General features: G+C 37.9%; 1 protein-coding gene across 4 annotated transcripts in view; it reads left to right on the plus strand.

Moving 5' to 3' along the window:
• The window catches only part of OGT (O-linked N-acetylglucosamine (GlcNAc) transferase), a 52,564-nt gene that overhangs the window by 20,271 nt on the left and 6,576 nt on the right, over positions 1-25,717 (plus strand). For all 4 annotated transcript variants that reach the window (XM_070462052.1, XM_070462053.1, XM_070462054.1 and 1 more), the window contains 16 exons: positions 1,715-1,794; positions 2,297-2,492; positions 2,764-2,904; positions 3,480-3,580; positions 3,740-3,893; positions 3,996-4,097; positions 4,291-4,470; positions 5,328-5,486; positions 5,603-5,692; positions 8,622-8,747; positions 9,151-9,321; positions 9,433-9,549; positions 9,642-9,812; positions 19,218-19,370; positions 21,213-21,465; positions 21,691-21,814. In XM_070462052.1, the coding sequence (XP_070318153.1) occupies positions 1,715-1,794; positions 2,297-2,492; positions 2,764-2,904; positions 3,480-3,580; positions 3,740-3,893; positions 3,996-4,097; positions 4,291-4,470; positions 5,328-5,486; positions 5,603-5,692; positions 8,622-8,747; positions 9,151-9,321; positions 9,433-9,549; positions 9,642-9,812; positions 19,218-19,370; positions 21,213-21,465; positions 21,691-21,814 (2,318 nt within the window). The remainder of the gene's footprint in view (positions 1-1,714; positions 1,795-2,296; positions 2,493-2,763; positions 2,905-3,479; positions 3,581-3,739; positions 3,894-3,995; positions 4,098-4,290; positions 4,471-5,327; positions 5,487-5,602; positions 5,693-8,621; positions 8,748-9,150; positions 9,322-9,432; positions 9,550-9,641; positions 9,813-19,217; positions 19,371-21,212; positions 21,466-21,690; positions 21,815-25,717) is intronic.

The following is a 25,717-nucleotide window of genomic DNA, read 5'->3' on the forward strand; positions in this document are numbered from 1 at the left end:
ATTAAGGAATTGCTGTCATTTTTTAGGTATGATATTGGTGTTGTGGTTATGCTAGGAAAAAATATTCCTGTATTGTCCCTGAAATATATTTTGAAATATTTTTGAGAGCACTGAAAATTAGCTTCAAAACAATCTGGGAAGAGGGCAAGTTAGGCTGGAATATAGATTAAATATGATTGAACATGATTTTTTAATTGTTGAATCTGGGTAATGGAGACTTGGGGGTTTGTTATAGTCCTCTGCTTTTGTATATATTTGAAATTTTCCATAATAAAAAGTTAGTGGGTGGACATCTATCACTATAGATAATCTAACTTAAGTGCAACAAAGTTTCCATCTATGAAGAGGAAGTATTCTTAATGAATCTTAAATATATTCAGTTACTTATTACCTTTACCTTTTCAGTGTTTCAGTTCAGGTTTCCACTTTTTACACTATAAGAGTACTTACTGGGACTTCCCTGGTGGTCCAGTGGCTAAGACTCTGTGGTTCCAGTACAAGGGACCTAGGTTTGATTCCTGGTCAGGGAACTAGATTCCATGTGGCTCAACTAAATATCCTGCATGCTGCAGAAGATCAAAGATGCTGAGTGCTGCAACTAAGACCTGGTGCAGCCAGATAAATGAAGTTAAAAAGAAAGAGTACCTACTCTTGCTCAGTGGTTCTCTTTGGTTGCACATGAGGAGCTTATAAAAGATATGGATGTCCTGGCCCCATTTTCATTTTTTGAATTTTTATTTTATTTTACTTTTTGGCTGCACCCTAAGACATGTGGGATCTTGGTTCCCTGATTAGGGATTGAACTGTCTCCCTGCATTTGAAGGCAGAGTCTTAACCACTAGAACTCTGTGAGAAGTCCCCCAGCCCCATTTTCAGAGAATCTGATTTAATTGCCCTGTGATAGAACTCAGGCACCATTTAGGAAGTGTTAGGCACTCCAGTCATGTCCGACTCTTTGTGACCCCATGGGCTGTAGCCCCACCAGGCTCCTCTGTCCATGGAATTCTCCAGGCCAGAATACTGGAGTGGGTTGCCATTTCCTTCTCCAGGGGATATTCCCGCCCCAGGGATTAAACCCTGATCTCCCACATTGCAGGGAGACCTTTTACCAACCGAGCCACCGGGGAAGTCCTACCATTTAGAAGGTGAATTCTGATATACTGCCAGGGTTGAGAATTACTTCTGTGGATATATCTGCTCATATGTTAAGATAGCTTCAGAACTATTTGGATGAGGCCATTTAATGGTTAGCATCCCATTGTAGTAATGTATCTTACTGAGTATATGGCTCTAATTACATATGTTAGTAATGTCTGAGTATACAGTAGTAGTTATTGAAGTATGTATTTCCTTTCTCAGAGTTTGCTGCTTCTTCCTGCCATTATTTTTTTAGAAAAGCTAGGCTTCATTAATTGAGAATAAAATAGGGCCAGCTATTACAAGTATTCAGCTCAATAAAATTGGAGCAGACTCAGTTTAAAATTTTTTCCTTCAGGACACATTTTCCTCATATTACATAGGAAGTTATTTTGATAATATTGAGGTTTGTGAATAATGAATGTACTGAAATAAGTGGGTTTTAAAAATGAAAGAAAAAATAATTATACTAGAAAATGTAATGGGAGATCTAAAATTATGTCAGAATTAAGAATTGTAATTGGGAAGTGAGTCTGAAATTCTAACTTGCTCTAAGTAACTGTCTTGCAATTTTTAGGCTGTCACCCTTGACCCCAATTTTCTGGATGCTTATATCAATTTAGGAAATGTCTTGAAAGAGGCACGGATTTTTGACAGGTGAGAGAATGTTCTATTTGGAGTCTGTTGTATCAACACTTGAGAGTTTGGACTGAAATTATTACAATGGTTCATTGAAATACACTCCTTTTCTACAGTGTTGCTTTCCCTGATCAGGTCTGCTGTGTTGCCTTTTATTATTGCCTGACTTTGCATTGTTGGCTTTTCATGAAGTCACTATCTGTCTCACTAGGAGTTTAGTTGAAATTTCCTTTATTGTAAAACTATTGAAATGGTTATCTTTTAGAAAAAATTATCCCTTCTGCATGGTTCAAAAAGTAAAGTAATTAAAAAATAAAGTAAATCCTGAATTTTAACTTTGTGTTGTTTTCAAAGGGAACCCTGTTTCTTACGTGGGTATAGAAAATTTTTCAGTGTAAAAATACATTTTATAAAGGTGCAATATTGATTTTTGAGATTAAGTATAGTGTGGCATGAATTAATTGTAACAAAGCATCCACTAAAGGTTAGTTATATTGTGTGTGTTTTTTTTTATTTACAGAGCTGTGGCAGCTTACCTTCGTGCTCTAAGCTTGAGTCCAAATCATGCGGTGGTACACGGCAACCTGGCTTGTGTATACTATGAGCAAGGCCTGATAGATCTAGCAATAGACACCTACAGGCGAGCTATTGAACTGCAGCCGCATTTCCCTGATGCTTACTGCAACTTAGCCAATGCTCTCAAAGAGAAGGGCAGTGTAAGGATTTTTACTCACTTTTTCTTTGTTACCTGGTGTGATTTTTTTTAAAGTCATTTTTTTATGTATTTTCCTGTATTTATTGTCATTAAATATTGAAGCAGTAAATTGTTTTACTTTGGAGTTTTGGTTGAGAGGAAGAATAGCAAAAAATACCTGTTTCTGGAATATTACCAGCCACTAGGCTTAACTAAGCAATTGTTAGAATAATGTCACTTGTGGTTCTTTAATTCCTCTGTATAGGGTTTGAATAGTTTGTTTTGTTTTTTAGGTTGCTGAAGCAGAAGATTGTTATAATACAGCTCTCCGACTGTGTCCCACCCATGCAGACTCTCTGAACAACCTAGCCAATATCAAACGGGAACAGGGAAACATTGAAGAGGCAGTTCGCTTGTATCGTAAAGCATTAGAAGTATGTTGAGGGTGATGTGACTCGGTATTTTGTGTGATAGTAGAGGGAAGGCAGTTAAATCTGCCATGTCATCTACCTCTTTTGTAAAAATAAATAGTGGTTGAATCATTCATTAAACCAATTAATTGAGTACCTAAGGTATGAGTGAGGTCCTGTGTAACATTCAAGAAAGTCCTTAACATTGAGTTTGTTATTTTATGTGTAGATAAGATCTGCATAAAAATTTAAACAGTAAGCAACAGTTCAAGAGGAGTTACCAGTAAGTATATAATTTCAGTGCCTGATGGCTATAATGTTGGTTGGTTAGATGTGGTAGCCATTTCAAAGAGAGAGATGCTAGTGTTACTAGCATGAATTGAGGAGAGGTCTACCTCATTATGTTTTGAAACATGGAGAGGTATAAAATGAAGGGGTAGAATTTGAGCTCTTTGGCTTTGAAGAATGCATAGACTTGGAGAAGGTAGAGAGAAGTATAGGGATATAAAGGTGCTTAAGCCAAGTTCTTGTAAGCTGTTATTGCTGTTTTAGCTAAAGTTATTTTTTTAAACCTCAGTTATCATTTTTCATCTTCATAGGTCTTCCCAGAGTTTGCTGCTGCCCATTCAAATTTAGCAAGTGTATTACAGCAGCAGGGAAAACTGCAGGAAGCTCTGATGCATTATAAGGAGGCAATTCGGTAAGAGACTCCCATCCTTATTTTTTCTTTAAAGGTTTCAAATGCTTGGTGTTTGGCACATTTGATATATGGCACTTTTAGTAACAGCAGACTAAATTAATATTACAGGGGTTAAAGGTTTTGGTACTAGAGAAGTAAAATCTTTGTCCTGTCCTTTAGAATCAGTCCTACTTTTGCTGATGCTTACTCTAATATGGGAAACACTCTAAAGGAGATGCAAGATGTTCAGGGAGCCTTGCAGTGTTATACTCGTGCCATTCAGATTAACCCTGCATTTGCAGATGCCCACAGTAATCTGGCTTCCATTCACAAGGTACTATTTTTTATATGTATTTTATTATAATATGTGCATCTTAGTATGTAATGTTTTTAATTTTAGGGAACATTTTAACCATCCCACTTTATTTACTTCCAGGATTCAGGGAATATTCCAGAAGCAATTGCTTCTTATCGCACTGCTCTGAAGCTTAAACCTGATTTTCCTGATGCTTACTGTAATTTGGCTCATTGCCTGCAGGTAAAGAATAATGGGCCAGTAACTGGTTTTCAGGGTGGTAATCTCTTTTTGTTATGTGCCATATTAATCCAAGCTTGGTTGGAGACAGTGTTCTCTAATGGGTTATCTGACATTACTTTAGGCCAAAGACACATAAAATGTTAAGTCTTGGAATATGATTTTCTGGATAATATCTTCTTTTTGCCTTCTCTAGATTGTCTGTGACTGGACAGACTATGATGAGCGAATGAAGAAGTTGGTTAGCATTGTGGCTGACCAGTTAGAGAAGAATAGGTTGCCTTCTGTGCATCCTCATCATAGTATGCTATATCCTCTTTCTCATGGCTTCAGGAAAGCTATTGCTGAGAGGCATGGGAACCTCTGCTTGGATAAGGTGCAAGTCTTTTGTTTTAATCTTTTTGTTGTAAAGTAAGACACGGATACAAAAAACTGTGTGAATCAGATTTATGGCTTAGTGAGTTATCATAAGGTGAACACCACCCAAGTTGAGAAATGAAGCTTCGTGAGTGAGCCCAGAAGCTCTTTCCATTGTGTCCTGTCATATTTAGCTGCACCAGGTCTTAGTTGTGGCATGCAGGATCTTCAGTCTTCATTGTGGCATATGCAATCTTCAGTTGCAGTACGCAGGATATAATTCCCTGACCAAGGATCAAACTCAGGCCCTTGGATTGAGAGCATGGAGTCTTAGGCAGTGGACCAGCAAGGAAGTCCCTATCCTATCTTGATCATAATCCCTTCCATTCTATAAGGCAGAATCCTTAACTGAAATACTAGCCGTAGGCAGATGGTGTTTTCCTTTAATTTTAAAATCATAGTTTTTAATAATGTATTTTATACTCACTTTTGAGAATTAGAGCACTACTTGATAAAAGGTGGGAATTTACTTAGCAGAATAGAGTGGAGTGCTAGGTCTAATTCTGTTTTTTGAAAATGTTTCCCTACAGAATTTTCTTCTAAAATGTAGGGTTTGTCATACTCTGTCCACTTTGCTTCCTTCCTATAACTTTTAGACTTGCTTGGGCTATTTCACTGGCCTCAGAAACAGGTCACAGTATGAACCATATTATATAAGTTGCTAAGGTTGCATTGAATTGGCTATATGAATTAAAGAAGTATTCTGGGCACAAAACCATTCCCAGTAGGTGTGCGTTGTGTTTTTAGTCAGTTTTCCTAGGTGAAAGTTTACATATAGACTCAACTTTACTAACAAGCCTTGAATTCCATTCTTAGATTAATGTCCTTCATAAACCACCATATGAGCATCCAAAAGACTTGAAGCTCAGTGATGGTCGACTGCGTGTAGGATACGTGAGTTCTGACTTTGGGAATCATCCTACTTCTCATCTTATGCAGTCTATTCCAGGCATGCACAATCCTGATAAATTTGAGGTAAGACTAGTGTTTCCCTAGAGCCACTATTGTCACCATTATGTGTTAAGCCCAGTGTCTTTTTAGGAAAGATCTGAGCCAAGGTTATTAAATATATACTATGTGCTACCTTTCAGGTATTCTGTTATGCCTTGAGCCCAGATGATGGCACAAACTTCCGAGTGAAGGTGATGGCAGAAGCCAATCATTTCATTGATCTTTCTCAGGTAGGTGTAACTCTTATACTTCAGCTTTTTAATTTTAGCAAATAGTGAATAAAACTGTTGACGTCTAGCTTGTATTTTTCCTGACAAATATTTAACATCAGCTGTTTCATGCCTTTCCTGGAGAAGGGAATAGCAACCCACTCCAGTATTCTTGCCTGGAGAATACCATGGATAGAGGAGCCTGGTGGGTTTGCCCATGGTGTCGCAAAGAGTTGGAAACAACTGAGCGACTAACACACATGCACGCATGCACATGCATACTACATGCCTGTGGGCAGTTGCTTTGATCTTATTTCTTTGATTACTTACATTTATTATGTTACATTTATAATCAGCATGGATTTTGCTGAGGTTGCAAATTAAATAGAAATATGATATATCTATGCTTGGACATAGAACTTCTCTGGGGATTGAGCTAGCACTTGTGACAGTAGATATTTAATATTACCTGAATAAGTTGAACAAAATGGTGGCTTGGAAGAAGAACAAACAGGTCATTTAAAGGGCCTTTGCCTTTAAATCTTTATTTTCTATACTTGGCTCCGTTGCTATTTTCTCTAGGAGCTAAAGTTTTACGATAAATTAAGACTGAAACCTGTGAGGGAATGTTGCTGAAGATATGGACTAGAGTTTTTTCTTACAGGATCTTTTGGCCACTTTGGTGACTAACAGAGGTATGTATGATATATCTAGTAATTCATATAGATGAATCATTGAAGTCCTAGTAGGAGAACTGCAAGACTCTTGTCATTTCATGAATAATTTGTACCCAACATCTTTTGCATTATAGCTATTGCTTTGGACGTATACCTTACCATTTTTGGTGTAGGGTTGGACTCTTCTGTGACTAAGTAGCATACGACCCTCTATCTCTTGAGACCTTTCAGGATTCCCTGCTTATTGACTGAAGTCTAAACTCTAAAAATATATATTTATCTTTTATATATATATTAATTGAAGCATAGTTGACATACAATATTAGTTTCAGGTGTGTGTGCACATGCTAAGTCGCTTTAGTTGTGTCCGACTCTTTGAACCCTATGGACTGTAGCCCACCAGGCTCCTCTGTCCATGGGATTCTCCAGGCAAGAATACTGGAGTGGGTTGCCATTCCCTTCTCCAGGGTATCTTTGCAACCCAGGGATCAAACCTTGCATCTCCTGCATTGGCAGGCGGGTTCTTTACCATTAGCGCCACCTGGGAAAATTTCAGGTGTACTACAGAGTTAATTGATATTTGCACATATTATGAAATCACCATGAAAAGTCTGGTAACTGTCTGTCTCCATACAAAGTTACTACAGTATTATGACCATATTCCTCATGTCATATGTTATATCCCTGTGGCTTGTTTTATACCTGGAGGGGTTTTCTTTTCAGTAATCTTCATATATGTAAACTTCATATATGAAGGCCAGACTCTTCAGAATGGCCTTCACAACCTTTCTGAGTTTAACTGCAACCTTGTTTGCCAGTGCTTTTCACCCACCATTAGCCTTCAGTTATACCCTATAGCAAACAGAAGTGGTCTACCCATTTTTTTAAACCTATTTTTTTCACCTATTATGCCCCCCTCCCTCCTTTCCCTCTGGCAGCCACCTGTTTGTTGTCTGTATCTAGTCTGTTTTCGATTCCACATAAAAGTGAGATTATATGGTATTTCCCTTTGTCTGATTTATTTCACTTAACATAATACCCACAGGTGCATGTTGTTGCAAATGGCAAGATTTCTTTTTTTTTAATGGCTGAGGACTATTCCATTGTGTATATATACCACATCTCTATCCATTCATCCCTTGATGGACACTTAGGTTACTTCCATGTCTTGACAGTTGTAAATACTGCATAAGTAATGCTGCAGTGAACATTGGTGTGCATGTATGAAGTCCAGACTCTTCAGAATGGCCTTCACAACCTTTCTGAGTTTGACTGCAACCTTGTTTGCCAGTACTTTTCACCCACCATTCAGTTCAGTTCAGTTGCTCAGTTGTGTCCAACTCTTTGTGACCCCATCAACCGCAGTACGCCAGGCCTCCATGTCCATCACCAACTCCCGGAGTCCACCCAAACCCATGTCCATTGTCGGTGATGACATCCAACCATTTCATCCTCTGTCGTCCCCTTCTCCTCCTGCCCTCAATCTTTCCCAGCATCAGGGTCTTTTCAAATGAGTTAGCTCTCCTCATCAGGTGGCCAAAGTATTGGAGTTTCAGCTTCAACATCAGTCCTTCCAGTGAACACCCAGGACTGGTCTCCTTTAGGATGGACTGGTTGGATCTCCTTGAAGTCCAAGGGACTCTCAAGAGTCTTCTCCAACACCACAGTTCAAAAGCATCAATTCTTCTGTGCTCAGCTTTCTTTATAGTCCAACTCTCACATCCATACATGACTACTGGAGAAACCATAGCCTTGACTAGACGGACCTTTGTTGGCAAAGTAATGTCTCTGCTTTTTAATATGCTGTCTAGGTTGGTCATACCTTTCCTTCCAAGGAGCAAGCGTCTTTTAAAATCATGTCTTCAGTTATACCCTATAGCAAATAGAAGTGATCTACCCACTTTTTTAAACCTACAGTGCACTTTACTCTGGTTCCTTATTCATACAGTTCTCTGTGAGATTGTAATTCTTCCAACTCCCTCAAACTCCTGTCCATCTTTGGACATCCATTACAAATACCATCTCTGCTATGAGGCCTAGTTGTTCATACATTCAATGTAGAATTAAACTCTTCCTCCTCTGTATCCTGTTCCTGTGATACTGTGGGCCCATTTTAATGGCACTTAACCATATTTTTACTCTGCATTAATATAGTCTTAATTTGTGTTCTTGTGTTTTTGCATCTGGGAATTTGAATAATGTTTAATACCATTAAGGCTAATTGAATCAGTCTGAGATTGTACATAATAAATTTTTATTTTTTTATTCTGTAGATTCCATGCAATGGAAAAGCAGCTGATCGCATCCATCAAGATGGTATACACATCCTTGTAAATATGAATGGTTATACCAAGGGTGCTCGAAATGAACTCTTTGCTCTCAGGCCAGCTCCTATTCAGGTAAAGGAAATAATAATATCAACATTCACTATGTTTATTGGGCTAAAAAGACAGTGATATGTTTTCTCCCCCTCTGGTTAACTGTCCTTTGACACAATAGGATAGACGTGCCTAACTTACGAAAAAAGTGTAGTTCTTGAAAATGCATAGGGACAAAGAATTATAGGTAAGGACACAATGCTAACAGGTACATGTTTATGGAGACATGCAGTTTGTAGTTGATGTAAACAGTTGTTCTGTGTTATAAATTGGAAAAACAGTTTTAACACTTGGAAGTTTAGTCTAAAATATTACTTGATTGCTCTTGGCTAAAGAAGTCCACCCTTGTTTGTTTACTTATTTAATTTTAGACCCTTTTGATGAAGGTTCCTAGTTTTTATCTGACTTTTTTTTTTTCTTCTAGGCAATGTGGCTGGGGTATCCTGGGACTAGTGGCGCACTTTTCATGGATTATATCATCACTGATCAGGAAACTTCACCTGCTGAAGTTGCTGAGCAATATTCTGAGAAGCTGGCTTATATGCCTCATACTTTCTTTATTGGTGATCATGCTAATATGTTCCCTCACCTGAAGGTAGGTAGAAAAACAATGCTATAGGGGAGTTGCAAAGAACTGTAGTCATTTATTTCTTACTACTGTTCCTATGCATCCTAACAGATATGTCTGAAACTTTTTTTTTATTAGAAAAAAGCAGTTATCGATTTTAAGTCCAATGGGCACATTTATGACAATCGGATTGTGCTGAATGGCATCGACCTCAAAGCATTTCTTGATAGTCTACCAGATGTGAAAATTGTAAAGGTCAGAACCTGGTCAATATTGTAATTGAAATAAAGTTATCTGCATTTGGGATCTTTTCCCTAATGATGTATTTTGTGTGTAATTATTTCAAGATGAAATGTCCTGATGGAGGAGACAATGCGGACAGCAGTAATACAGCTCTTAATATGCCTGTCATTCCTATGAATACTATTGCAGAAGCAGTTATTGAAATGATTAACAGAGGACAAATTCAGATAACAATTAATGGATTCAGTATTAGCAATGGACTGGCGACTACCCAGGTAAAAAGAGAATAATAGAATGTACTGTGTACCACCAAGTATACATTTATCTTTTTCAAATCTCATAACTCTAGGAGGTAAGCATCATTATTCCTGTTTTATAGATGAGGAAATGAATTTGGGGGAAACTGGCATCTTATATAGGTTTGTTTGATTTTAAAAGTCGCTTGTATTCAGCCAGCAGATTACTTAATGAGAGTCTTCTGCATTAATACCTTGTTATTCCCTGCCTCTGTGGCTTTACTCTTATCAATGGTGAAATATCTGTAGACATCATACAGTTTCTTGCTTCTGTAACTCATCCTTTCCTCAATTAAATCTTACTCATCTTTTAAGACTTTCAGTTCAGACACCTCCTCCGACAATCTGTTTCTGTCCATATCTGTAACCTCTCCTTCCCTGCTTCATTGGTACCTGTATTCTCTGCTTCTGTAATATTTGGGATATATCTTTACATCCAGCACAACACGTTCTAAGTCCTGGGTTTGAATGTATTTGCCGCTGAATTGAATTACTTTAGAGCCTGTGTCTTAGCCTCCATAATGTAGTATGTGCTGAGTAAATATATTGCTTGTGTACTTGAATAAGTGAATGTGTAGCTCTGTCAAGAGATCATAAGGCAAGGATCTTTGACCTCTTAGGAGTTAAAGGTTTTAGTGGTATAGCAATTTATACAAAGGGTACTTGTAGTGAGTTCAGGTAAGGGAATTAATCACCCATAATGTGTATTGGGCTGAAAAGACAGTGGTGTGTCCCCCCTCCCCCTTCTGGTTAACTGTCCTTTGAAACAATAGGGCAGACATGCCCGACTTAAGGGGAGAAAAGTGTAATTCTTGAAGTGTACAAGGACAAAGAATTTTGAATGTAGGAACACAACGCCCATTTGTATGAGCCGTCCATCACACCTGGAATAGTTACATAACAATGTAAGGTAGTGCCCAGATGTGTGGGAATTGCAAGATAAGAGTATAATTATGTATATAGATGCTCAGAAATAGTGGTGAGGTGAGGCGCTCCTATAGAGATTGTTTGGTAATTGAAGTTTAGTCCTGAAAGGTGAGTGTGATTTAGAAAAGGACATTTCATTCATGAAGAAAAAGACTGAGAAGAAGCTTGCTGTTGGATTTATAGGATTTTGAAGAGAACTTTTGGCTAGAGTGAGATGTTTCATAGTGCAGTCCGCCCGAAATTAAGATAGTGCCCTAACTTTTTTTCCTTTAACTTAATGCATCACAAATATTTTCTCATTGTAGTTTAGTTATATGACTTTTTTTTTCCATTTATTTTTATTAGTTGGAGGCTAATTATTTTACATCATTGCAGTGGTTTTTGTCATACATTGGAATGAATTAACCATGGATTTACATGTATTCCCCATCCCGGTCCCCCCTCCCACCTCCCTCTCCACCCCATCCCTCTGGGTCTTCCCAGTGCACCAGGCCTGAGCACTTGTCTCATGCATCCAACCTGGGCTGGTGATCTGTTTCACCCTAGATATACATGTTTCGATGCTGTTCTCTTGAAACATCCCACCCTCGCCTTCTCCCACAGAGTCCACAAGTCTGTTCTATACATCTGAGTCTCTTTTTCTTTTTTTTGCATATAGAGTTATCGTTACCATCTTTCTAAATTCCATATATATGTGTTAGTATACTGTAATGGTCTTTATCTTTCTGGCTTACTTCGCTCTGTATAATGGGCTCCAGTTTCACCCATCTCATTAGAACTGATTCAAATGAATTATTTTTAATGGCTGAGTAATATTCCATGGTGTATATGTACCACAGCTTCCTCATCCATTCGTCTGCTGATGGGCATCTAGGTTGCTTCCATGTCCTGGCTATTATAAACAGTGCTGCGATGAACATTGGGGTGCACGTGTCTCTTTCGGATCTGGTTTCCTCAGTGTGTATGCCTAGAAGTGGTATTGCTGGGTCATATGGCAGTTCTATTTCCAGTTTTTTAAGAAATCTCCACACTGTTTTCCATAGTGGCTGTACTAGTTTGCATTCCCACCAACAGTGTAAGAGGGTTCCCTTTTCTCCACACCCTCTCCAGCATTTATTGCTTGTAGACTTTTGGATAGCAGCCATCCTGACTGGCGTATAATGGTACCTCATTGTGGTTTTGATTTGCATTTCTCTGATAATGAGTGATGTTGAGCATCTTTTCATGTGTTTTGTTGCAATCCGTATGTCTTCCTTGGAGAAATGTCTGTTTAGTTCTTTGGCCCATTTTTTGATTGGGTCATTTATTTTTCTGGAGTTGAGCTGGAGGAGTTGCTTGTATATTTTTGAGATTAATCCTTTGTCTGTTGCTTCATTTGCTATTATTTTCTCCCAAGCTGAGGGCTGTCTTTTCACCTTGCTTATAGTTTCCTTTGTTGTGCAAAAGCTTTTAAGTTTCATTAGGTCCCATTTGTTTATTTTTGCTTTTGTTTCTAAAATTCTGGGATGTGGGTCATAGAGGATCCTGCTGTGATTTATGTCGGAGAGTGTTTTGCCTATGTTCTCCTCTAGGAGTTTGATAGTTTCTGGTCTTACATTTAGATCTTTAATCCATTTTGAGTTTATTTTTGTGTATGGTGTTAGAAAGTGTTCTAGTTTCATTCTTTTACAGGTGGTTGACCAGTTTTCCCAGCACCACTTGTTAAAGAGGTTGTCTTTTTTCTATTGTATATCCTTGCCTCCTTTGTCGAAGATAAGGTGACCATAGGTTCGTGGATTTATCTCTGGGCTTTCTATTCTGTTCCATTGATCTATATTTCTGTCTTTGTGCCAGTACCATACTGTCTTGATGACTGTGGCTTTGTAGTATAGTCTGAAGTCAGGCAGGTTGATTCCTCCAGTTCCATTCTTCTTTCTCAAGGTTACTTTGGCTATTCGAGGTTTTTTGTATTTCCATACAAATTGTGAAATTATTTGTTCTAGTTCTGTGAAAAATACCGTTGGTAGTTTGATAGGGATTGCATTGAATCTATAGATTGCTTTGGGTAGTATAGCCATTTTGACAATATTGATTCTTCCAATCCATGAACACGGTATATTTCTCCATCTGTTTGTGTCCTCTTTGATTTCTTTCATCAGTGTTTTATAGTTTTCTATGTATAGGTCTTTTGTTTCTTTAGGTAGATATACTCCTAAGTATTTTATTCTTTTTGTTGCAGTGGTGAATGGTATTGTTTCCTTAATTTCTCTTTCTGTTTTCTCATTGTTAGTGTATAGGAATGCAAGAGATTTCTGTGTGTTAATTTTATATCCTGCAACTTCACTGTATTCATTGATTAGCTCTAGTAATTTTCTGGTGGAGTCTTTAGGGTTTTCTATGTAGAGGACCATGTCATCTGCAAACAGAGAGAGTTTCACTTCTTCTTTTCCTATCTGGATTCCTTTTACTTCTTTTTCTGCCCTGATTGCTGTGGCCAGCACTTCCAAAACTATGTTGAGTAGTAGTGGTGAGAGTGGGCACCCTTGTCTTGTTCCTGATTTCAGGGGAAATGCTTTCAATTTTTCACCATTGAGGGTGATGCTTGCTGTGGGTTTGTCATATATAGCTTTTATTATGTTGAGGTATGTTCCTTCTATTCCTGCTTTCTGGAGAGTTTTAATCATAAATGGATGTTGAATTTTGTCAAAGGCTTTTTCTGCATCTATTGAGATAATCATATGGTTTTTATCTTTCAATTTGTTAATGTGGTGTATTACATTGATTGATTTGTGGATATTAAAGAATCCTTGCATTCCTGGGATAAAGCCCACTTGGTCATGGTGTATGATTTTTTTAATATGTTGTTGGATTCTGTTTGCTAGAATTTTGTTAAGGATTTTTGCATCTATGTTCATCAGTGATATTGGCCTGTAGTTTTCTTTTTTTGTGGCATCTTTGTCTGGTTTTGGAATTAGGGTGATGGTGGCCTCATAGAATGAGTTTGGAAGTTTACCTTCTTCTGCAATTTTCTGGAAGAGTTTGAGTAAGATAGATGTTTAGCTCTTCCCTAAATTTTTGGTAGAATTCAGCTGTGAAGCCATCTGGTCCTGGGCTTTTGTTTGCTGGAAGATTTCTGATTACAGTCTCGATTTCCTTGCTTGTGATGGGTTTGTTAAGATCTTCTATTTCTTCCTGATTCAGTGTTGGAAAGTTATACTTCTCTAAGAACTTGTCCATTTCTTCCAAGTTGTCCATTTTATTGGCATAGAGCTGCTGGTAGTAGTCTCTTATGATCCTTTGTATTTCAGTGTTGTCTGTTGTGATCTCTCCATTTTCATTTCTAATTTTGTTAATTTGGTTCTTCTCCCTTTGTTTCTTAATGAGTCTTGCTAATGGTTTGCCAATTTTGTTTATTTTTTCAAAAAACCAGCTTTTAGCTTTGTTGATTTTTGCTATGGTCTCTTTAGTTTCTTTTGCATTTATTTCTGCCCTAATTTTTAAGATTTCTTTCCTTCTATTAACCCTGGGGTTCTTCATTTCTTCCTTCTCTAGTTGCTTTAGGTGTAGAGTTAGGTTATTTATTTGACTTTTTTCTTGTTTCTTGAGGTAGGCCTGTAATGCTATGAATCTTCCCCTTAGCACTGCTTTTACAGTGTCCCATAGGTTTTGGGTTGTTGTGGTTTCATTTTCATTCATTTCTATGCATATTTTGATTTCTTTTTTGATTTCTTCTATGATTTGTTGGTTATTCAGAAGCGTGTTGTTTAGCCTCCATATGTTTGAATTTTTAATAATTTTTTTCCTGTAATTGAGATCTAATCTTACTGCACTGTGGTCAGAAAAGATGACTGGAATGATTTCAATCTTTTTGAATTTACCAAGACTAGATTTATGGCCCAGGATGTGATCTATTCTGGAGAAGGTTCCATGTGCACTTGAGAAAAAGGTGAAGTTGATTGTTTTGGGGTGAAACGTCCTATAGATGTCAATAAGGTCTAGCTGGTCCATTGTGTCCTTTAAAGTTTGTGTTTCCTTGTTCATTTTCTGTTTAGTTGATCTATCCATAGTTGTGAGTGGGGTATTAAAGTCTCCTACTATAATTGTGTTACTATTAATTTCCTCTTTCATACTCGTTAGTGTTTGCCTTACATATTGCGGTGCTCCTATGTTGGGTGCATATATATTTATAATTGTTATATCTTCTTGGATTGATCCTTTGATCATTATCTAGTGTCCATCTTTGTCTCTTTTCACAGCCTTTATTTGAAAGTCTATTTTATCTGATATGAGTATTGTGATTCCTGCTTTCTTTTGGTCTCCGTTTGCGTGGAATATTTTTTTCCAGCCCTTCACTTTTAGTCTGTATGTGTCCCTTGTTTTGAGGTGGGTCTCTTGTAGACAGCATATATAGGGGTCTTGCTTTTGTATCCATTCAGCCAGCCTTTGTCTTTTGGTTGGGGCATTCAACCCATTTACATTTAAGGTAATTATTGATAGGTATGGTCCCGTTGCCATTTATTTTGTTGTTTGGGGTTCACGTTTACACCACCTTTCTGTGTTTCCTGTCTAGAGAAGATCCTTTAGTATTTGTTGAAGAGCTGGTTTGGTGGTGCTGAATTCTCTCAGCTTTTGCTTGTCTGTAAAGCTTTTGAGTTCTCCTTCATATCTGAATGAGATCCTTGCTGGGTAGAGTAATCTAGGTTGTAGGTTATTCTCTTTCATTACTTTAAGTATGTCCTGCCATTCCCTTCTGGCCTGAAGGGTTTCTATTGATAGATCAGCTGTTATCCTTATGGGAATCCCTTTGTGTGTTATTTGTTGTTTCTGCCTTGCTGCTTTTAATATTTGTTCTTTGTGTTTGATCTTTGTTAATTTGATTAATATGTGTCTTGGGGTGTTTCGCCTTGGGTTTATCCTGTTTGGGACTCTCTGGGTTTCTTGGACTTGGGTGGCTACTTCCTTCCCCATTTTAGGGAAGTTTTCAGCTATTATCTCCTCGAGTAACTTCTCATGGCCTTTGTTTTTGTCTTCTTCTTCTGGGACTCCTATGATTCGAATGTTGGGGCGTTTCACATTGTCCCAGAGGTCCCTGAGGTTGTCCTCATTTGATTCTTTTTTCCTCTCTGCTTCATTTATTTCCACCATTTTATCTTCTAACTCACTTATCCTATCTTCTGTCTCTGTTATTCTACTCATGGTTCCCTCCAGAGTGTTTTTGATCTCATTTATTTCATTATTAATTTTTAATTGACTTTTTTTTATTTCTTCTAGGTCCTTGTTAAACCTTTCTTACATCTTCTTAATCTTTGTCTCCAGGCTATTTATTTGTAACTCCATTTTGTTTTCAAGATTTTGGATCATTTTTATTATCATTATTCTAAATTCTTTTTCAGGTAGATTCCCTATTTCTTCCTCTTTTGTTTGACTTGGTGGGCTTTTTCCATGTTCCTTTACCTGTTGGGTATTTCTCTGCCTTTTCATCTTGTTTAGATTGCTGTGTCTGGAGTGGGCTTTCTATATTCTTGTGGTCTGTGGTTCCTTTTTATTGTGGAGGTTTCACCCAGTGGGTGGGGTTGGACGATTGGTTTGTCAAGGTTTCCTGGTTAGGGAAGCTTGTGTCAGCGTTCTGGTGCGTGGAATTGGATTTCTTCTCTCTGGAGTGCAGTGGATTGTCCAGTAATGAGTTTTGCAATGGGTCTTTGTGTTAGGTGTGACTTTGGAGAGCCTGTGTGTTGACACTCAGGTCTATGTTCCTGCGTTGCTAAAGAATTTGCGTGGTATATCTTGTACTAGAGCTTATTGGCTCTTGGGTGGTGGTTGGTTTTAGTGTAGGTATGGAGGCTTTTGGATGGTCTCTTATTCCTTAATGTTCCGTGTAGTCAGGAGTTATCTGGTTTTCTCAGGTTTTGGGCTTAAGTCTCCTGCCTCTGGATTTCAGTTTTATTCTTCCAATAGTCTCAAGACTTCTCCAACTATACAGCACTGATAATAAAACTTCTAGGTTAATGGTGAAAAGATTCTCCACTGTGAGAGACAGCCAGAGAGATTCAGAGTTACATGAAGAATAGGAGAGGGAGGAAGGAGATAGAGGTGAGCAGGAGGAGAAAAAGGGGACTCAGGAGGAGAGAGACAGATCTACGCAGTTATCTGTTCCCAAAGTGTTCTCTGTTGTCCAGACACCCACAAAGATTCACAGAATTGGATTGGGAAGAGAAGGGGAAAGGAGGAAATAGAGGTGTTCTGAGGTAGAAAACAGAGAGTTAAAAGTGGAAGAGTAATCACCACACTCCTGAATAGAAATGGGAACTGAATATTGGATTCTTAAATGTCCAAAATTTATATCACATACTGAAAAACAAAGATTAAAAATCTAGTGTAGAGGTTAGACTCATTGAAATACAATATCTAAAAACAAAAACACACAAAAAAATTAGAAATGTGTATGAAGTTTGGTTTAAAAATAGGGTTTCTCTCTTTTTTTTTTGGGCAAGGTTATAATGAAATGAAAATGAAAATTAAGGAATAATAGAGGAATATTAGAGGACTTTAAAAGGAAATAGAAGAGAAAAACAAGAAAAGGAAAAAAAAATTTTTTTTCCCTAATTAAAAAAAAGTAAAAATATATGAAAATGAAAGTTGAGGAGTAATGGGGGAGTAATAGGGAATTTTAAAAGAAAATAAGAGAAAAAATAAAAAATTTAAAAAAAAAAGGAAAGAAAATTTTTTTTCCTAATTAAAAAAAACATAAAAATATATGAAAATGAAAGATGAGGATTAATGGGGGAGTAATAGGGAATTTTAAAAGAAAATAAAAGAGAAAAAATAAAAAATTAAAAAAAAAAATTTTTTTTTCCTAATTATAAAAAACGTAAAAATATATGAAAATGAAAGATGAGGAGTAATGGGGGAGTAATAGGGAGTTTTAAAAGAAAAGAGAAAAATTAAAAAATAAAAAGGAAAGAAAAAAAAATTTTTTTTTTTTAATTAAAAAAATACATATATATCTAGGAATTCCTCTGGAGTTGTTGCGGTCAGTGTAGGTTCAGTTCAATTTCAGATAGCTCCTCTTTCCAGCTTACACTTCTAGATATCTATAGGCTCCTTCCGGTGTAGTCGGTGTTACCTTCAGGGATTTTAATCTGTTGCACCGGTCCTTTCTGAAGCGGTTCCCTTTGTTTATTTTGGCTTCCTTTCGGTGTCTAATTTCCGCCCTGACACAGGCGGGCGGAGGTGATCTCTTATTTAGGTTCGCTAGTTCAGTTTAGTCCTGCTACGGGGAGGGCACGGCGCTGCAGACAGATACCGCTCCGTGTGGCTAGCACTCACCGGCCACCCTGGGTTTGCCCCGCTCATGGGTGTCAGTGTTTTCCCCGTCTACACTGCTCAGGCTCCCGGCTGCTCTATATGGAGCGGGCCCTGCGTTGAGTGCGGTTCCAGTTTTCGGGTACTCCACAAAAGCGCGGATTCGGTTGCGCCTGCGTTTTGTGCCTTTCCCGGCCTGAGCGGTTCGGGCAGCCAGGGGCTTGGGCGCACTCTGTCCGGGTGCAGCGCGCCTTTTCCCTCCACGTCGAGCGGCCCAGGCAGCCAGAGGCTTGGGAGCACTCTCCGGGTACGGCGCGCTTTTCCCCTCCGCGGCCCCAGCGCGTGCCGCCAGTCGGGTCTCAGGAAGTTTTTAGATAGGAACCAGGGGCCTGTTTGCAGTGTGGGAGGGGGTGGCTTCTCAGGGGCTGAGTTTGCCCTTTTCCCCTTCCCCCTGCCTCCTACCTCCAGCGGGGACGGGCCGGCTCTTTTCTGGACTTTCTCAGTCCCTTTGTTTTGCGAACTGCAGGCAGTGTGTTCCGACCGGTTAATTTTGTCCCACCGTTTAAAAAAAGCTCCCTCCGATTGCTCTCAGGGTCTTCAGGCCGGTCCTTACCCTAAGCAATGCCACCCGCTCCTCTCCGTTCTTCCCCCGCTTGTTGCTGGCGGGTGCGGGCGTCTGGGGTACTTTTCTGCTGCGAGTTGCTTTTAGGCACGTAATCTGTGGGCCTTATTTAATTTTTCCTCCCAGTTAGATTGCCGGAAACTTCCCCCAGTCCCGCCAGTGCGAGGGTTTCCTGGTGATTGGGAACTTCCTCTATTAAGACTCCCTTCCCGGGACGGGTCACCGTCCGTAGCTCTTTTGTCTCCCTTTTTATCTTTTATATTTTGTCCTACCTCCCTTTGAAGACAATGGGCTGCTTTTCTGGGCGCCTGATGTCCTCTGCTAGCGATCAGAAGTTGTTTCGTGAAATTTGCTCAGCGTTCAAATGTTCTTTCGATGAATTTGTAGGGGAGAAAGTGATCTCCCCGTCCTATTCCTCCGCCCTCTTGGCTCCTCCCCCTAGTTATATGACTTTCAATGGTTATACCACTTTGCATCATAAGGATTCTTTATTGATTGAAAAATATTGGAGTATGTTGACTTTAAGTATAATCATCATATTCTTTTTCTTGTAGATCAACAATAAGGCTGCCACTGGAGAAGAGGTTCCTCGTACCATTATTGTTACGACACGTTCTCAGTATGGGTTACCAGAAGATGCAATTGTGTACTGTAACTTTAATCAGTTATATAAAATTGACCCTTCCACTTTGCAGATGTGGGCAAATGTGAGTATGTGTAGATTCATTATTAATGTCTAGAGATTCTAGAAAAGATAATGTATATAGGCCATCTTGCTGAGGCTGCCTGCCCCTCTCCCACCCCCATTCAGGAACTATTGTGCTCATGTCTAATTTCCAAAAAAGCTGTAGATTTCAGCAGTTTTTTATTTTCTTTCATGTGTCTAACTATCACATTATGAACTTTGAAAATTTATGTGTTTAAAAGCATACTTCTTCAGGTCAAATGGTAAATATTTTTGGTTTCTCAGTCCATACTGTCTGTCATCTCTACTCAGTTCTGCCATTGTAACAGGAAAACACCATACTTAATGTAAATGAATGAGTGTAGGTATGTTCCAGTAAATTTTTATTTACAAAAGTGGGCAATACATGAGATATGTCAGATTGGGCTTTTAGGCTATATTTGCCAACTCATGGTCTAAGCTGATAGTAAAGCTGTTAATGTATATTTATCTGTGTTTAGTGTCATTCTTGGAGTATCATGGAGTTAAAACTAGGAAGGAATTGGTTTAAGCCATTATCTATCAGTCATTTCATCGTACCACTTCACGTAAGCAGGACCTCTGAAGGTTCTAAACTTTGCTATCCATATCTGGTTTTTATTCCATAGAGCTAAAATGGAGATAATTCTTGGTTGACTTTTTTTCTGACCAATATCTGGGTTTTTTGGTCTGTTTTCTTTTTTTAAAGGAAGAGAGAGAGTGGGGGAGAAGAGGAAGCAGATGAGTTCAGGTTTACTATCCCTTAGTCTTCACTTCTGCATTTCAAAAAACCTGAAAACCAAAAACATGTTCATAAGTTTTCAGTAAATTTATTTGGTAGCAAAACTGCCTGAAATGATGTTAAGCTATTTATGATTCTTTATTTTATTCCATTTAGTATGAATATTCCTACATCTTGATGGAAAGATATTAATATGTTTGTTTATAGGGAGTTGCTGCTGAGCACATTATGCAATTTATACTTACTGTACTACTTTTTAAAAATCTGAAATACCCTAAATTCTGAAATCTCTGTTTTCATGACTTTCAGTGAAGGGATGGTTAACTTAATTAAATAGACGTAGATCTAAATCAGGTTGACAAACTGTGGCCAGTGGGCCAAATCCAGTCCGCTTCTTGTTCTTGTTTTGTTTGTTTGGTTTTTTGGTTTGTTTTTGGTCACAATGTGAGGCATGCCAGATCTTAGTTCCCCAATCAGGGATCAAACCCATACCCCCTGTGGTGGAAGCACAGTCTTAACCACTGGACTGCCAGGGAAGTCCCAACTGCTTGTTTTTATAAATAAAATTTTATTGACATACAGCTATGACTACTGATTTACATATTGTCTGTGGCTGCTTTCCAGTGATGAGGGCAGAATTGAATAGTTATGACAGAGTCCATGCTGGCATCAAAAGCAAAAATATTTGCTCTCTGGTCCTTTACAGAAAAAATCTGCCGACCCCTGATCTAGATTGGGCAAATAAAGTTTGGCAAGTGTGAGCTAACTTTGTTTGTTGTACCATGTTGGGGAATTTGAAACTTGAAATGGAAAATTCCTATGTTGTGGACAAAAACCACTCCTAGTATCAGTTCCCACAGGGCATAGCTGCCTCAGATTTTTCCAATTAGTTACTTGTTTTGTGCTTCTTGCATCAGTCTCCTGTTTCTTTGAACTGTGTTGATCTAATTCATCTATGTGAAAGAAAAACGTAAGTTCACAGTAGGCTGCTTTCTGGGTGAAAAGCATAGAATATAGTATATGGTAGAATTACTAGAAGTTTATGGGAGCCTTTCTTGAGAAGGGCAGAGCTATTAATACTTGTTCTTGTTTTCCCTATTTTAGATTCTGAAGCGTGTTCCCAATAGTGTACTGTGGCTGTTACGTTTTCCAGCAGTAGGAGAACCTAATATTCAACAATATGCACAGAACATGGGACTTCCTCAGAATCGCATCATTTTTTCACCTGTTGCTCCTAAAGAGGAACATGTCCGGAGAGGCCAACTGGCTGATGTCTGTCTAGACACTCCCCTTTGTAATGGGCACACCACAGGGATGGATGTTCTCTGGGCAGGGACACCCATGGTGACTATGCCAGGTGAGTTGCTTTCTTATTCTTTTTAAAATCTCCTTGGAAGAAACACTTCCAGGTGAAATCATAGGTACTAGAAGCAATATTTAGGGCAAAATGATAGAAAATGAGACTTGTTCAAGTCTGAACATGCCTCATCTGCATTGTATGGATATTTAAGCATAAAATAACATTAATAACTGTGTGCTGTTTGCATTCTCAGATGTGCAATTATTATCTTTTTTACTGCAGGAGAGACTCTTGCTTCTCGAGTTGCGGCTTCCCAGCTCACTTGTTTAGGTTGTCTTGAGCTTATTGCTAAAAATAGACAAGAATATGAAGACATAGCTGTGAAGCTGGGGACTGATCTAGAATAGTAAGTAAACTTTTCCATGAAAAATTATATGGTATAGTGAAGGAAATAAGGAAAATTTAGAGAGAATGTAGGTGTTATAAAGTGAAATCATAAGGATAATATAAATTAAGTGAATTAGTTGTATGCTCTCTGGATGAGATAAGAACTTTTTATTTTTTATTTAATTTATTCATTTTGGCTGTGCTGTGAGGAATGAGGGATCTTAGTTCTCCAACCAGGGATCAAACCTTGCCTCCTCCAGTGAAACTGTGGAGTCTTAACCACTGGATTGCCAATATATAAAGACTGAAGAATATTTACATTTTAAATCCCTTAATAGGAAACTAAACAAGGAAATGACAACTGACCAAAGTAGAAAAAGTTTTATCCTCTGTTGTAGAAATAAATATTTATGTATTTATTTTTTGGCTGTGCCATGCTGCTTGCGGGATCTTAGTTCCCTGGCCAGGAACTGAACCCATGCCCTTGGGCAGGGAAAGTGCAAAGGCCTAACCACTGAACTACAAGGGAATTCCCTAGCAGAAATAAAATAACATTGAGGTATACCCATTATTTGGCTATAAAGTGAAAGACTTTTAATATGATACCAATGATGAGGGAGCATTGAGGTGCTGGCCTTTTCATACATTGGTAAATAAATTTGTGCAATCTTTTTAAAGCTTTAAAAAAAGCTGAATCTTTGACCCTAATAATATCCTTATAATGATATTTGGGTACAACTTAAATGCTTAGATAAATGATGCTTTAGCCATACAATAAAACAGTGTATTACTTAAATGAGATTTTCTTTGGGTATTACTGGTGATTTTTTGTTCCTGAGAAGTAGCATATTATGTAGAAGCTTAAAAAAGCACCCTCTTTGAGTTAGATTTCCTGGGTTTGAATCCAGGCTCTCATAATTTTTGTGACTTTGGACAAGTTAGTCTTTATGTGCCTCGGTTTTTCCGTCTGCAAAATGGGGATGAATGATAGTACCTACCTTGCAGAGATGTGAGGATTTTAAAAAGGTGTTCCATGTGAAGCGCTTACAACAGTTCTTGGTACATAGCATTCAACAGATGTATGTTAAGCATTTATTTATTTTCAAAATTTTCTCCATGGAACATCATATATAGCTAAGAAAAATAAGTGAAAAATTTGAGACTGGGCATTAAATATGAAGCTTCATGTCCATCATCCCAGAGATAACTACAGTAAATAATTTAGTGTATTTTTTTTTACGTTTTTGGAACTTAGCTGATTTCATATAAATAATGCTTTTCCCCAAGATTTTGTTGTGAAAAATTTCAGTTTTATAATAAACACATACTTATCACCTAGCTTCCACCACTAATATTCCTCTATACTTTTACCACATTTATTTCATCTGTTTACTTCTTTTTTTTATTTTTGTTTTTTTTCATTTATTTTTATTAGTTGGAGGCTAATTACTTTACCATCTGTTTATTTCTATACCCATTTAGTAATCCATCTTATTTGAAGTAAATTACAGACATCAGTGTTTTTACTTCAGAATGGACATCATTAAGAGTTTAATATTTGTTTCTCTTTTCTTTTGAAGTAAAATTTAAATACAGTGGAATGCATAAATCTTTTTTTAAATTAATTCTGTTAATTGAAGTGTAGTTGATTTACAACATTGTGTTTCTGGTGTATAGCAGAATTGGTTCAGTTATATACACACACATTTTTCATTTTCTTTTCCATTATGATTTTTATTATGGGATATTGAATATAGTTCCTTGTGCTATAAAGTAGGGCCTCGTTTATTTTATATATACTATATACATGTGTGTGTATGTATATGCTACATATAGTATCTGCTAATCCCAAACTGGAATACACAAATCTGAAGTGAGTTTTGAGAAATACGTTTATAAGCCAAACCTCCAACAAGATATAGCATATTACCATCACTCCAGAAGGTTGCTTCACACCCCTTTTCAGTTGGTCTACCTTACCAGCCCTGAGATAACCACTGTCTTGAATTTTTTTCCACCATAGTTTATTTGGGGCTTACTAGGTGGCACTAGTGGTAAAGAACCTGCCTGAAATGCAGGAGATGTAAGAGATACAGGTCTAATCCCTGGCTTGGGAAGATTCCCTGGAGGAGGGCATGACAACCCACTCCAGTATCCTTGCCTGGAGAATCCTATGGACAGAGGAGCCTACAGTCCATGGGGTCGCAGAGTCGGACACGACTGAAGCAACTTAGCACATACACATGCGTGAACATAATTTACTTAGTCTTACTAGAACCTCATATAAATGGAATCATACATTATGTACTCTGAAGGCTTCTTTCACTCAGGATAACGTTTTGAGATTCATCCATGTTGTTGGCTGATATCAGTAACTCATTCCCTTTTATTGCTGAGTAATGTTTCAGTATATGGATGCAGCACAGTTTAACCATTCTGCTGACATTCAGAATTTTATTTGGAAGATAACATTAATATGGTTATAGTTGGTTTGAGGCCAACGGATATGCATAGCCATTTTACTAGTTCTGGCACGGCAAACAATAAATAACATTTTAATTAATTAAAAAACTTCAGGAGTATTCCAGCTTCTGATTTTAAAGTAATAAAAATTGTCTCTGTATAAGAATGGTTTCATGACAAATGATATATTTAGAACAAGAGTCAAGAGAGAATTTTTTTCTCTGTTACCAGAAGAATTGATTGTTTTTTTTTCCTGTTTCTGAACAAGTGATATTAGGAACACTTTAAAAAAATATTTTAATTGGAGGATAATTACTTTACACTATTGTGATTTCTGCCATACATTGACATGAATCAGCCATGGGTGCACATGTGTCCTCCCATCCTGAACCCCCATCCCATCTCCCTTACCACCCCATCCCTCTGGGTTGTCCCAGAGCACCAGCTTTGAGTGCCCTGCTTCGTGCATCAAACTTGCACTGGTCATCTTTTTACGTATGGTAATATACATATTTCAATTCTAAAATCATCTGACACTCGCCTTCTCCCACATAGTGCAAAAGTCTGTTCTTTACATCTTTGTCTCTTCTGCTGCCTTGAATATAGGATTGTCATTACTGTCTTTCTGAATTCCATATATATGTATTAATACACTGTATTGGAGTTTCTCTTTCTGACTTACTTCACTCTGCATAATAGGCTCCGGTTTCATCCACCTCATTAGAACTGACTCAAATACATTCTTTTTCATAGCCGAGTAATATTCCATTGTGTATATGTACCACAACTTCCTAATCTGTTCACCTGCTGATGGACATCTAGGTTGTTTCCATGTGCTAGCTATTGTAAACAGTGATGCAATGAACATTGGGGTACATGTGTCTTTTTCAATTGTGGTTTTCTTGGTGTGTATGCCTAGCAGTAGGATTTCTGGGTCATATGGCAGTTCTAATTGCTGTTTTTTAAGGTATCTCCACACTGTTCTCCATAGCGGCTGTACTAGTTTGCCTTCCCACCAACAGTGTAAGAGGGTTCCCTTTTCTCCACACCCTCTCCAGCATTTATTGTTTGTAGACTTTTTGATGGCAGCCATTCTGACCCACATGAAGTGATACCTCATTGTGGTTTTGATTTGCATTTCTCTAAATAATGATTGATGTTGAGCACCTTTTCATGAATTATTAGCCATCTGTATGTCTTCATTGGAGAAATGTCTGTTTAGTTCTTTCGCCCACTTTTTGATTGGGTTGTTCATTTTTCTGGTATTGAGCTTCATGAGCTACTTGTGTATTTTGGCGATTAATTCTTTGGCAGTTGTTTCATTTGCTATTATTTTCTCTCATTCTGAAGATGCCTTTTCACCTTGCTTACAGTTTCCATTGTTGTGCAAAAGCTTTTAAGTTTAATTAGGTCCCATACTGTTTATTTTTGTTTTTATTTCCATTACTCTGGGAAGTGG

The sequence above is a fragment of the Odocoileus virginianus genome, chromosome X (assembly GCF_023699985.2).
Source record: "Odocoileus virginianus isolate 20LAN1187 ecotype Illinois chromosome X, Ovbor_1.2, whole genome shotgun sequence".
NCBI classification, from domain to species: Eukaryota; Metazoa; Chordata; class Mammalia; order Artiodactyla; family Cervidae; genus Odocoileus; species Odocoileus virginianus.